Genomic DNA, 14138 nt, shown 5'->3' with positions numbered 1-14138 from the left:
TTTACTCCATTACATACATAAAGCCTTTCTTTCAGTTTTAGAGCCAGGTGCCAGCTGGATGTCATAAATCTTTGGGAGCTATCCCAGAATTTGTAGACAGCATCAGAGATAAAACTGTCACACTAAATCCTTGCATCTGTTTGAGGACTTCATGTCACACTTAAAGAGGCAAACTGGGGACAGTAAGAAGCAGACAGAATCGGGGCCGGTCAAACGGAGGCAGAAAAAAATGGAGAGAAATCTGAGAGAGCAGAGGAGTGAAATGAGCACAGAGCTGAATCAAAATGTAAGGGTTTTAGTGTCAGCAAAAGGTTAACAACTGTTTTGAACTTTGTTCAACCCTCTTTGTGAGATAGGAGCCATTTTGGCTAAAGTAGTCTGTGTTGGGAGCCATACATTGTTCTGTCTGTCACTGTTCTGTAGTTATTACAGTCAGAAGTCTTGAGCTACCACTCATTATTGCCTCCGCCAAGGAGGTTATGTTTTTGGTTTTGGGTGTGTGTGTGTGTGTGTGTGTGTGTGTGTGTGTGTGTGTGTGTGTGTGTGTGTGTGTGTGTGTGTGTGTGTGTGTGTGTGTGTGTGTGTGTCATTCTGTCTATAAACATAATAGCTTGAAAAGTTTTGAATTAATTTGAAAACTTTGTAGGGGTGCAGAGTGGGGTCATGTTAACCATCCATTCAAAGTTGGCTTACATCCACTGAGGCCTTCAAGGTCAGTTTCTTCTTACAAGTGTGGTGTGTATTGTCAACATATAGAAAGTACCATATAAAGATTTAAAATATTATGTCACATTTGATCTCTGACCTCTCCTTCAAGGTCAATAGATTGATCTGAAGGTCAAAGTGCTAATAATCCTATATAGAGTTATTTAAAACTGTTTCTTACTGAAATTGTTTGTATTGACAACATATAGGGAATGATATATGGGGATTCTAAATATCACATCACACAAATATGTCACATTTGACCTCTGACCTCACTTTTGTATTTCACATCTGCCTTTCTTTCAAGTTGGCCCCAAAATGTGAGAAAGAAAATGAGCTGCCTAGTTACTTATAAATATACTCCGTTATAAGATCATGTAATAAGCTCAAGTTATTCATGTCCAGTCCAGTCTTTGTACTTGACCATTTTCCGAGGATTGTATTTTTGTTTGTTAATTCATTCTAGCATACAAAGGGCACAAATCTCACTGTTGTGTCTACACATAACAGACAATTTAGCTTTGGGTACTTTATTCTAATGGTCTGTGACAGAAACATTTGTTCTCATTTCTTTAGTTGAAGTTACGGAAAATGTCAAAGAATACAGTTTGGCACAATTTGCCTCATCAGAAATGGTCTTGGTGGAAGGGTGGCTGTCAGGAAGCCATTCTTAAGGAAGGCAAACAGGGCGAGAGAGGACTGAGACTGTATGCAACATTACACAAGAACTAGAATGAAAATTGGAGGCAACAGGTGTTATGGAGTGATGAATCCATTTCACCAATTCTTTGGACCTAATACAGTGCACCAACTTACATTCCTGACTGAGAGTTTTAAATCTACAAGCTCTGTTAGACATTTTGTAAATCACTTTCCACTCCTGCCACAGTTGATATGTGGTGAAACCTTTGGTTCTGAACTAGAATTTAAAATACATCAGTGTGGGTGTGAACAGGGCTTGTTAACACAGTATGCATTTGTAAAGATTTGCAGTTTAACAAAACAAATTGGGATCTTGTAATGTCGGGGTGGGTGGGTAATTTAGCAGTATTTGCTGGAGTTTGTGACGCTATTATGATGATTCAGCTGTGAGACTTTTTGTGACAGAAGCAAAACGCATTTTCAAGATTGAATGAGCAATGCAGCATCATTAAAACTCACACACACAATTCATCTCATTTCTCTGGAGCCAGCGGATTTTCTTAAAATGACAGCATACTGAGAAATTGCAGCGTTGAATCACAATTTCAGTGGAATTCATGGAGCAAGGACTCGTTTTGAGTTTAGTTCACCTCCACGGGATGGGCAGCGCCTGAATGATTGTCTCTGCTTATTCCCAGATTTTACAAAAGAGGAGTTGCATATCTGTGTTTTGAGTTCACTTTTTCAAAACTGTTCACTTCTTTAAAAAACAAAAAAACTATAAATTAGATTAAAATTTGTTACATTCAGCCAGAAACATGTTTCTAAAGAAGAGACAGTACATTTAGTTCCTGAATGGAATCACAGAATTCACACAAATGTTCTCCCAGAAATCTATGTAAGCTCTTACATGTTTTCTGGCAAAGCCTTTTTGTTCTTGAGTGTAATCAGTGAAACCAGCAAATACAGTTTTGCATTCTGCAGCCATGATTAGTAGTTATTACATATAAATTACCACATGTCTTTCCTGGTAATCATCACACTTCTTTAAGCTTGATTTAATAGGGTATTAATATGTAATCAAATAAAAACAGGCAATTATACATTTTGCAGCCCGATTCCTGGTTATTGCACAAAAACTACCACATGTTCACAGGTAATAAGCTATAGCATTATATAATGCTACTGTATAATGCTATAGCTTATACATATATACATAATATTTACATGTAATATCACCTTCAAATAATGTAAATATTATCCATTCTTTTAAAGAAGAATGTTGGCAACATACCAGGTCATCATATTTTTACCTGTATATTACTATACTATTACTACTTGGTTTTGCTACATAGACATATGTTTGTATCCATATTATTACCCCAGCTTCTGTTATTACCCCATTATTACTGTATTATGACCAAGCTTTAACAGAATGTACTGCCATCATAAGAGAGATGTAGATGAGTCTTGTTTTTTTGTGAATTAACATTGACTTTTAGGAGGTAAAATCTTTTTAAAACTTCATTTTTGGGACAACATTATCAAACTTAAGCAGATTTCACTGGTGAGTTAAACATGCAGTTTTTATGTCCCATTAAAGTAGCACTTATGGCACTCATTCATTTTGTTTTGGGTCAGTCTTGTTCATTCAAAAATAACTACCAGATGGCTGCTGAGTGGCAATATTCTCTTCTTACTTTGATTCAATTACATCTAAAAAAAAATAAAAATGAATAAATATCTCATTGGAACTTGTGCCTATTTCATAGATCAGTGGCATGTCAGGAAAGGGGGCAAGTGAGCCAGAATCCAGAACATTTGTAATAATGTGGGACAGTTCATTTTAACATCCCATATTGTTGTGTCTGTAATTTTTCTTCCATCCTACTCTCTATTTCTCAGCACAGTAGACTAATTCTTTGCTGGATGTCCTGGCATATCTGCAGAAGATTGCCAGCAATGGATCAGGCATGCAAATATAGTCTTTATTTGGGGTGTTTCAATAGAGGATATAGGATGTCAACTTGATGAGAACTGTTAGCTCATTAGAGAGAAATGTGTGCTGCCAGTTGTAACTAACTGTAACACCACTCGGTTGCTATCCGCATTTTATCCACTTTCCTAAAAGAATGCAATTGTAAATGCAGACACAAACATGCTTGTCAGATATACTTTTAATAATTAGTAGAAAGCACTGAATAGGATGCAGCTATGTGGCAACTGCATCATAGGAAGTTAAATTTGCACGAAGTAGGAGTACGCATTAAAGGCATACTCTTGGAAGTGAGATATTTTTATTGAATGTTATGGCACCCTAACTTGAGTACCTCTAAAGGATTACTTTTGCTAGTTTTCACAACTAAACTTAACACAAAAACTAAGGAAATTTGTGTTTGATTTAATATTTCTTTGTTGTAACAATGCTTCTTGGAAATAAAGCTTATACCACTGGAAAGCCTGTTTATTTCCCCTTGAATGGTGCAGCAGAGTTGAGTCTGAGTTGGATCCATGAATCAGCCAGTGTGCTTGTGTTGGTCAATCTGGCGCATTCTTTATTTAAGTAGAAGTACAGATGCTTGTGTTAAAAAATGCTTCTTCAACTTCTCTGCTCATGTAAAAGTGAAAAAGTTCAGGCTCTGAAATGTACTCAAAGTAAGAAAGTAAAAGCTCTTTGGAGGACATTTCTTTCTATGTTTGTGCAAAGCTAACTGAACCTTGTGCTATATTAATATTATAATAATAATTCAATAAAGAGCGCTCTCTGGGAGGAATTGAACATGATTTATTGATATACATAATTCAATTAAGCTATTTAGCGAGTAGACTCTGATGGCTCATCATGGTAGAATGGAATCCCAGTGGTGATGGGAATTAGGACAGGACCTCCCGGAGTCTAGACGCTGGCAGTGGTGAAGATAAAGGTGGAGGATTGAATGGAGCACTGAGTGATTTGGGTAAGGTGGAGATGGGGAAGAGGTGGGTTGCACAAATGAGTCTACAAGGGAGCATGACAGGTAAGCGGTGAGATTTAAAGTTTGCCGAGCAGAGGCTGATTGCCCTTAAGAAGGCGTGCAGAAAGATGATTGGACCAGAGCAATGATGACAGCTTTGAGTTTGGCAGCGTGTGAAAATGGAAGTGACGTGAAGAATAAACTTGCAGTGGTTACAGATTTTCCTTACTGAACTTATGCATAAGCTTTGTAATAATATTACATTCAATTCAATTTTATTTATATAGCGCCAAATTACAACAACAGTCACCTAAGGTGCTTTATATTGTAAGGTAAAGACCATACAATAATACAGAGAAAACCCCAACAATCAAACAACCTCCTATGAGCAAGCACTTATGACATGACAAACATTATTCCATTCTCAATTCTACTTCACATCACTGTACTCTATTATGTAGGACACAAGCAGTGAAAGAGATTTTTTTTTTTTTAAAGCTGTTTTCTGTTGCCTACATTGTACAGGGTGACTCTGCCTCCACACTTAAATACCAAAACAAGCATAATCAGGGGGATAAAGTGGGATTGATTGTCATGGCTCTGCAATGGAAAAAGAATCACAACTTTCTCTTGTGAGTGACAGCAGATTTTCTTTCTGTACAAGCTGTAATCAGCTGACCTGTGCTGCTGCTGCTTTGAGTTGGCACCATTGAAGGGGAAATAAACAGGCTTTCCAATGGTATAAGATTTATTGCCAAGAAGCATTGTTACAACAAATAAATAATTGACCAGACACAAAATTCCTTACGTTTTGTGCTAAGTTTATTTCAGCAGGAGCAGGTGAAATGATACTTCATACTTGTTATTCTTCCAGTAACAGACCTACTTTAAGTTGGCACAGTGCTTTTAGCACACCTGCAGAGGTGTCTAATAATGCCTAATTTGAGTGAGGTTGAAAAAAAAAATGAGCGCGAAGGGGGACAGAGAACAACATTTTTTCCATAACTCTACACTGCTAAGTAGCCCAGTCGTAATTCACGGTGACCCAAGATACCTGCATTTATCCTGCTTGGTTATTAAGCTGCAGTCATAAGATGTCTCTTTGCAGAACTGTGTTGTCTGTGTTCGTGTATCACTGTGATTTGCTATCCACAGACGGCCTATTTTGTTTCAAAGCCATCCTTACAAGAATATAGCACAGGGAAAGGGTCTTAAGGCACCTTTCATTTCTTTATACTTTGCTTCCAAAAAGCCAGAATTTCTTGTAATTTTTTAAAGTGGTCTTGAGCAATAGTTCTCGAGGCTTTCTGAAGGTCTTTCAAAGTTCTTCTCTGGACACTGGCGACTTTTTCACTCATTTTCAGTTTACCTCACCATTTTCAGAGGAATAGATTTTCTTTTCATTCTGTTTACACATACCAGACAACAAAGCAGAGAAACCATTTTGAATTTTACTAAAGATGCCAAAGATGATACAGTTTGACAGACATAAAAATTTATTTTTGCTGTAACAAGGTGATTCTCAAAGATATTAGCCAAAAAAAAAAAATGGCATATCCTTGTACGATATGCGATGTTTCCTTAAAACATTTGAGAAAACTGGACAAGCAGAGGACAAAAGAAGTGACAAAACTATCTACAGCAGATCACCTGCATCCAAAAGTCATGTCCTTAAGCAAACTGAAAAAATCAGCAAAGACCTGACACAGGACCTGAGACACATCAAGCCCTTCAGTATAAACTCAGTTTCTTAAATTCATGTGCATCACTTTTATAGTACCTCTCACTATGCTGTTTTGCTCGTTTAAATTTATATCTCAAATGAGCATTTATCTTTGTACTTTCTGATCCAATGTTTTTTTGTCATACCTCTGCTGTGGTCTTTGATTTAAATGTCATCTTTGGACCTCTGTAAGATTGTGTGCAACAGTGAAGAAAGTCTCCTCACAGTGCATTTTCTTGTGTAGTACTGTGTTATGGTTGCCAGCCAAGAACAATCTTGTTACAGTCCCTTCACTGCAGGAAACACTCACCTGTGGCTTTTTGTGACAACAAACGCTGCAGCAACAAGTGAAGCCGTTCAAGGAACAGTATTCTCTGTTAATGTTTGTGGCCTCTGAGAAGGTCTATTTGAAGTGAAATTTCAGGCCTTTTGTGTGATTTTTCTCTAACTCTTAAGTTGCCAGTTTGTGTGAAAGATTCCCACAGTCACAGTGCTATCTTTACACACCACAGGCCTTCAAGGTGACAGTAATTAAACCATTTCTCAAAAAGCCATCACTTGACCCAGCTGTCCTAGTTAGTTATAGGCCAATCTCCAACATTCCTTTTATCTCAGAGAGTAGTTGTTAAAAAGCTAACTGACCATCTGCAGGGGAAGGGTTTATTTGAAGAGTTTCAGTCTGGATTCAGAATTCATAACAGTACAGAAACAGCATTAGTGAAGGTTACAAATGATCTTCTTATGGCCTCTGACAGTGGACTCATCTCTGTGCTTGTCCTGCTCAACCCCAGTGCAGCATTCAATACTGTTGGCCATAATATTTATTACAGAGATTAGAGCATGCCATAGGTATTAAAGGTACTGCACTGCAGTGATTTGAATCATATTGATCTAATAGACTCTAATTTGTTCATGTAAATGGGGAGTCTTCTTCACACACTAAGGGGTAATTATGGAGTTTCACAGGGTTCTGTGCTAGGACCAATTCTATGTTCACTATGCATGCTTCCCTTAGGCAGTATTATTAGAAGGCATAACATATATTTTCATTGCTGTGCAGATGATAACCAGCTTTATATATATCCATGAGGCCAGATGACACAGACCAATTAATTAAACTGCAGAAATGTCTTAAAGACATAAAGGCCTGGATGACCTCTAATTTCTTGATGCACTGAGTATTTCTTTTTCACTCACCTCCTTCCACTCTCTCTGTGTTTATATATCACTCTCCATTTAATCACTGGATATTATTAATCTCTGGCTCTCTTCCACAATGTGTCTGTTGTCTTGTCTCCCTCCCCTCACCCCCAACCGGACATGACAGATAGCTGCCCCTCCCTGAGCCTGGTTCTGCTGGAGGTTTCTTCCTGTTAAAGGGGAGTTTTTTTTTTTCCTTCTCATTGGCGCCAAGTGCTTGCTCATAGGGGTTCATTTTGATTGTTGTGTTTTCTCTGTATGTGTGGTCTTTACCTTAGAATATAAAGCACTTTGAGGCAACTGTTTGTTGTGATTTGGTGCTATATAAATAAAATTGGATTGAATTCCTGGTTCTTCTTTCTGGTCTTATTCTGGTGTATATACGTAATTTCTTTAATGGTCTGAATTGGCTTCCACAAGTTGCACTTGCAGTAAAACTCCACAGAGCTATGAATACAGCTGATTACATCTCTGTGGCAAAATTATCTTAGATGGTGATAGGAGTGTTTTACATCCTGATTGTACTATGATGAAGTAAAAAAAATACAACTTTTCGAGCAGATGAAGCAGGTATCGTTTCTTGTTGTGGGATGTGCTATTCCAAGACCTAAAGCCAGTGAAGTTTCAGCCCCATCAAGAGAACAGGTGGGATTTCTATCTGACTTGTGTGTCTTTGTTTCCTCATGAAACAGAGATGGCAGCCAACTCACTGGACACAATGAAGGTCAGATTTTCTGCTTTCTGCTTTGGTTCCAACAGTGAAGTTGGAGCATCTTTTGCTGATCTAAAAACCATGCCTTAAGTGGTTCAAAAGATTTTGCAGTAATTGTATGTGTATTTCACAATGAGCAGACTGGTTAGTCGTGATTCATTGTTGAAATTCAGCAAACGTTCTTAATGTCTCAATAAACCTCAACCAACCACCCACACAGATGAAGATGGCTGTTCATTTAGGGTTGTTGTGAAATGGTGAACTGATGAAGAGTTGCCTAGGTGACTTTGGTCCTGATATAATCACAGAGTCTCTTAAATTGGCTTGGTCTGAGCATATTCTGAGAGGGAATTCATTCTTGGCTGCACAGACCCTTTCTCGGTGGCTTTTTCATAACGATTCAGAGTGAAATAAACATGTTTTGTGTTTCTAATAATCTAATGCAGCTTTTTTCTTAGCATATAATAGCCTTTCCTGTGTAGTAAATTAATGTTGCATAGAAGAACAGAACAGAGAAGTGTCTGACAGCACAGTGACCATTTATATTAGGTGTGATAGATTTTTCCTCCAGCAGTGAGAAGAACATTTTTGACACATGAATAATAAAATTCCCTCTACACTGTACATTAAACTGTCAGTTTCTTACTACCTGCAATACCCCCTAATTGGTTGACCTATTCATTTGTCAGATGTATGTATATTTTTGTGATTTTTTTTGTTTGTTTGTTTTTTTTGTTTGTTTGTTTAACCTTGGATCAGTGTATGTTTTGCAATACTTGCAATGCTTGATTTATGATCTTTCCAGTGACAGCTAATGAGTTGGAAATCACTTTTCTTTGTTTTGTTCATCACAAGGTATTTTTAATCCAGGTGCACATGTTGCTTGAGGCATCTTTTCCTGGTGTGCAGAATTCTTAATGAAATGGAAAAATATAGGACGTGCTCTGTATGAGATGATACAAATCATCTTTGCTGCCAATCCTAAAGTCTTACAAAGTTCCCAAAGAGAGCATGTGAATAAGAAAGACAAAAAAAGAAAAAAGAATGTGCAGACACATTTTTGTTTTCAGAAAGGCAAAGCACAATATAAGATACTGTGAGCAAGTCAGTGAGTATGCACTTTGGTTTTAAAGTGAGGCTCTGGGGGTTTCTTAATTTGTTTGTTCACATCTTTCCAGGTGAACACAGCCATGCATGAAGCTAAGCTGGTAGAGGAGTGTGATGAGCTAGTGGAGATCATTCGTCAGAGAAAACAGGTCATCGCTGTGAAGATCAAAGAATCCAAGGTAAAGTATTCTTCTATTAAACAGAATTCTTTTTTTTTAGCCTCTTTTGTATGCTGTCTAAAATATTCAAATTCAGGTGCCTTTACTAAGTTAACATTACACTGATTGATTTTTTTAAGGCAGTAAAGAACACGCAAAACAAAGCTAACAGGCAACAAGCTGCATTTTATCAACTTAAAGTGAACCTATTATGTTCTTCCTGATTTTCTGCCATATATGTAAGTAAGTATTCTTGTGTTCATATTAAACGTGCCCAACATTTCAAATATTGAAGTCAGAATATATATCCCTTGCACCCAAAAGATCAGGATTCTCCTGTTCAAGCTCTGGGCGACCACTTTTGATCACAAGGCGATTGCCCAGGCCGCCTGGTGGGAGGCAACCTGCCGCCAAACATTCGCAGTCCAACTTAGACTGACTGCAGTGATAAAACTGTCTAATTTAGAAATGCAGACATTCTGCAATCAGTCTGAGTCAGTCTATGACCTGTTGTTGTAAATGATGTTGCTGGGAGTGGTTAAGGAGCACCAGGCAGTGTATCAGTGTGTCTCTAAATATACCCTGAAAGCAAAACGAGTTATAGATGGACAGTCATCTGTGGGTTTGTCACTAACAGAATCAGTCTGACTTTAGACACAATTTTATTCAGTGGGTATAAACAAAAAATGATCACTGGCACTTAGAAGAGAGAGATGATGACTTCAGTGAATTCGTATTACATTGTTTCATTCAATTTTCAGCAGTTCAGATTTCAAGCACTTGTGTCGCATTGCCATCTGAAACGGGCAAAAAGCCCAATCCACCATGCAGATGAGAATGAAAGCAGTAATGCCATGGACAGAATATATTTGTAAAGCTACTTCTGTAGTTGTCTGTTTACCCAAATATGCACCACATGCAGGCTTTACAAGAAATGAAAAAAATGAGGATAAAAAGAGAGCGATAACAGCCTCTCTCATATGTAGGCAGCCAGCATAAATGTGTTTGGAAAGAATCTAAAATGGCAGGAAAGACCGTTCTGAACCTCCTGCTGCTTTTTTAGAAAGTCCAGGACTAACTGTACAAGCAGATACTGTGTGTGTTTGGGCGTGTCTTGTGTGTGTTATGTGTGTGCCCATGTGTATATGGGTGGTTGTCCCCTTCTGACCATGAGATACCTTTCCAGAAGTGAAATTCTGAGTGCTTGTGGAGGATCCTCAGTGGCAGAGGAGCTTTGTAGAGAAATGAAAAATTTCCTAACAGTTAACACAAGGACTGAAGTGTGTGTGTGTGTGTGTGTGTGTGTGTGTGTGTGTGTGTGTGTGTGTGTGTGTGTGTGTGTGTGTGTGTGTGTGTGTGTGTGTGTGGGACAGAGGAAACGTGTCAGAGTGTGCCCACAATGATTGCAGACAAAGAGCAAGGTTTGTTCCCCTGAGAGTCTGTGCCTGTAAAAGGCTCTCCAGCTGAAGGTACAGCAGAGAAATGTAGGAAGCCCATATGCATCTCTTGAAAGGTCAAGGAAGATGAATTAAATATGTCCTGAGTAATTGTAGAAGAGCACAAAAGAAAAGATGAATATTGATATTTTACACAGCAACATTGCTACAAAAAACACAGCCCATATTATGCATTTAAACGAAGTACTGACATGCTTTCCTGTTGAGGACAGTCTCATAAAGGAAAGTGTTCAGAGGTGACTCTGCAACAGAATAACCGGATTATACAGGCTTGATCATGGTGAGCAAGGTGCTCCCATTCTCTCTCTTACTTCCTCATAATGAGGTCTATATCTTGCAAAGGCAAGACAGCAGTCATACTTAATCTCTCTCAGCGCACACACACACACACACACACACACGCACACACACACACACACACACACACACACACACACACACACAAAACAAAAAAGCAGACTGTTCCCACAGCCTGGTTTCTGTTTGTGTGTTTTTATCACATGACTTCCTGTCTTCCAAGCATCTATCCTGCCATTTTTCCATTCCCATCATGAAAACTGTTTAAACTCCTTTAGAGTCTTGAAGACTAACAATGCAAATTCCTTTTTGGAGTTACATATCACCCTTTCTAGACACTTTTTTTTCTTTGACAATCTCTTTTGTTATTCATGCTTCGTTTTATGAGCTTATGCCTGGTAGAGACTCACCATAAAAACAACAACATTAGGCATTTGTTTGAATCCCTGCCAAGTGCCTCTTGTGAATGTGCTAATGCAACTGTAGTTTCTCAGAGGCAGGTCAGGATAGATGATTGGCCATGGAAAAACCTTTGACTTGGGGTGTTTTGGGGAATACAAAAATTGTGTTTTTGAATTAACTGAGTGCAGGGAAAAGTAAGAGTCTATGTAAATGAGTGAGAATTTAATGTAAGCTTACATCAGTACAGTCACTTTATAAAAATACATGTAGCCCGTTAATAACATATAGTTTTGTTTTCAAATCTATGATTGTGGTTTAATAAAATCCAGCCTCTGAAAACAGTTTATGGCTTATTTTATGACTTCATAGAGGGATCAGGAACAACTTTAAATATTCTAGTGTCACCTCGTAAGTATTTAAACTGTTGTAGAAGGTTCAATTTCAGCTTTAAATGAAGTAGGCTTCACATAAAGTGAGCAACACAAACACACACAGGGAGACAGACTGTGCCATACTGTCCATTATTCTGCAGGAGAGAAGTAATCATCTCTAAAATTGTTGCTCGTGGCATATGTTGCCAAATAATAACTCATCTTTTAAACCCTTCTCGCTTCTCCTCTCTTTGCAGTCAACAACCTGCTCAAATGTCATTTATAGTGACAAGAGATTATGGTGGACTTAGTACAAGTGCGGCTGAGATGTCAGTTGAAAACTCCATTAAGACTCCAACTCTGCAAGACTTTTAAGCAGCAGCAGCTTTTCCGCAGTAGAAACGAGAGTGGACGTTAGATTCTTTGAAAGCTTTTGATTGTGACCTCTTAACCAAATGAGCTTTTTAGATTTATTAGAGATTCAAATTAGCTTTTCTTTCTACTGAAATTAGGATGCTTTTAATCGATTAAGCAACTCAACTTTATGTTTTACCTTTGAAAATTTGCAGATGATTTATTTAATCATTTAATTGTTGGAAGCGCTCCACACCAAAGCAGGTATTTAATTCTACAGTTACCGCTTGTTGGCAGTCTCAGCGCTCACAAAGGCCGTTTGGGGGTTTTTTTGTTGTTGTTGTTTTGTTTTGTTTTTTGGTTGTTGTTTTTTTCACTGTGGAGAGTTACATCAAACTAAGTTAATTCCCAGAATCAGGATTTGAGCTCTAATGAAGATGAACAGATTACTTTAATTTCAAATTTGCTCATCATGGCTTCCTTGTGCTTGGTCGGAAATGACATTACAGCACAAACATTGGCAAATTACACTGAAAGAGACCACGCATCTGTGTGTGCCTCTGTCTGAATCCTGACCTGACTGCGTGAATCAGAATCAGAATCAGAATCTTTATTGTCATTGTACACAGAAGTTGCACAACGAAATTTAAAATGCATTCCTTTCTAGGTGCCTCAGACAATAAATAATAAAATAATAAAAATATGAGTGATAAAAATGATTACTAAAATACAGTGCACAATAGTAAATTAACAGACGAATCTAGCCCCAATACACACCAACGCACGCACACAGTCAGCACTACCACCCCACATCACTGTCCAAACCGCACAGAGTTCAGTTCAATGATAGCCCTGGCATAAAAGCTGTTCCTCAGTCTGTTTGTTCTGGCCTTCATTGTCCTGAAACGTCTGCCTGATGGCAGTAGCTGAAACAAGGAGTGTCCAGGGTGTGAGGGGTCCTGGAGGATGTTCTGTGCCCTCCTCTGGCAGCGGGCATTGAACAGTTCCTGGAGGGAGGGCAGGGGACAGCCTATGATCTTTTGAGCCGTGTTGATGATTCGCTGGAGTGTTTTCCTGTCTGCTGCTGTGCAGCTGTTGAACCACACGCACAGACAGTAGGTCAGGATGCTCTCTACAGAGCAACGGTAGAAGGACACCAGCAGATTCTGGGTCAGATGGTTGCTCCTAAGAACCCTCAGGAAATGCAGTCTCTGTTGGGCCTTCCTGACAATGCTGGTCGTATTGATACTCCAGGTCAAATCATCCTGCAGATGTACTCCCAGGAACCTAAAATCTGAAACCAGCTCCACTTCATCCCCCTCGATGAACAGAGGTTGAATGACATGTGTTGTCCTCCTAAAGTCTACTACCATCTCCTTTGTCTTAGTGGTGTTCAGGATCAAGTTATTCTCACTGCACCACCTGACTTGGTGACCTGACTTGATTCACACAGCATGGTGCTTTGTGGTGAATATGAACCAAATTATGTGGTCCAGAATCAGCAGTTTCCTGTTTGGCTGCACTGGTACACCTGAAACATGCACACCATGCAAATAAACAGTAGATGCACTTAAAAGGTGCTCAAACATTTTTCTGCCAGTCCTCATCTCACAATTTTGTCACATGCTCATTCATGAGGAGACTGCTGCACCTCATCCAATATCCTAGAAACATCTGCTCTTCGATTATGCAACATGGTCTTAAGGTCAATGTGAGCATAAAGAGGCGATGGACTCACTTCAACTCAGACCCTGTGACCAGAACTGCATTTTCTCTCTGTCCCTCTGTTTTCCTGTTGGTGTGTGTCTTAAGATAACTGTGTCTATGATTGTGTTTCTGTGTGGAATCTATAGTTTTATTGCATTTAGTGAGTAGAGAAACATCCTTATGTTGATGTCCTCCATTTCTCACCCTTCATCATGAGCTCTAATGTCATCTGCTAATTGCTTCTGCATAATATTTGACCAGGTTCAGGCATATCCAATATCTGTCAGTGTTAGAGGATTTGTGTCTGTTTTTCTATAGTAAAAAAGCTTCAGTTAACTCTGTAATATGC

The 14138-nt window shown here is 38.6% G+C and overlaps 1 protein-coding gene across 5 annotated transcripts in view; it reads left to right on the top strand.

Annotated features, from left to right (window-relative positions):
• mid2 (midline 2) overlaps positions 1 to 14138 on the top strand; it is a 171840-nt gene that overhangs the window by 130239 nt on the left and 27463 nt on the right. For 4 of the 5 annotated variants that reach the window (XM_030739155.1, XM_030739154.1, XM_030739153.1 and 1 more), the window contains one exon: positions 9115 to 9222. In XM_030739155.1, coding sequence (XP_030595015.1) covers positions 9115 to 9222 — 108 coding nt within the window. The remainder of the gene's footprint in view (positions 1 to 9114; positions 9223 to 14138) is intronic. The other variant, XM_030739158.1, reaches the window with a different exon arrangement.

This window comes from Archocentrus centrarchus, chromosome 10 (genome assembly GCF_007364275.1).
Source record: "Archocentrus centrarchus isolate MPI-CPG fArcCen1 chromosome 10, fArcCen1, whole genome shotgun sequence".
In the NCBI taxonomy this organism is placed as follows: Eukaryota; Metazoa; Chordata; class Actinopteri; order Cichliformes; family Cichlidae; genus Archocentrus; species Archocentrus centrarchus.
This window is presented reverse-complemented; position numbering and strand designations above follow the sequence as displayed.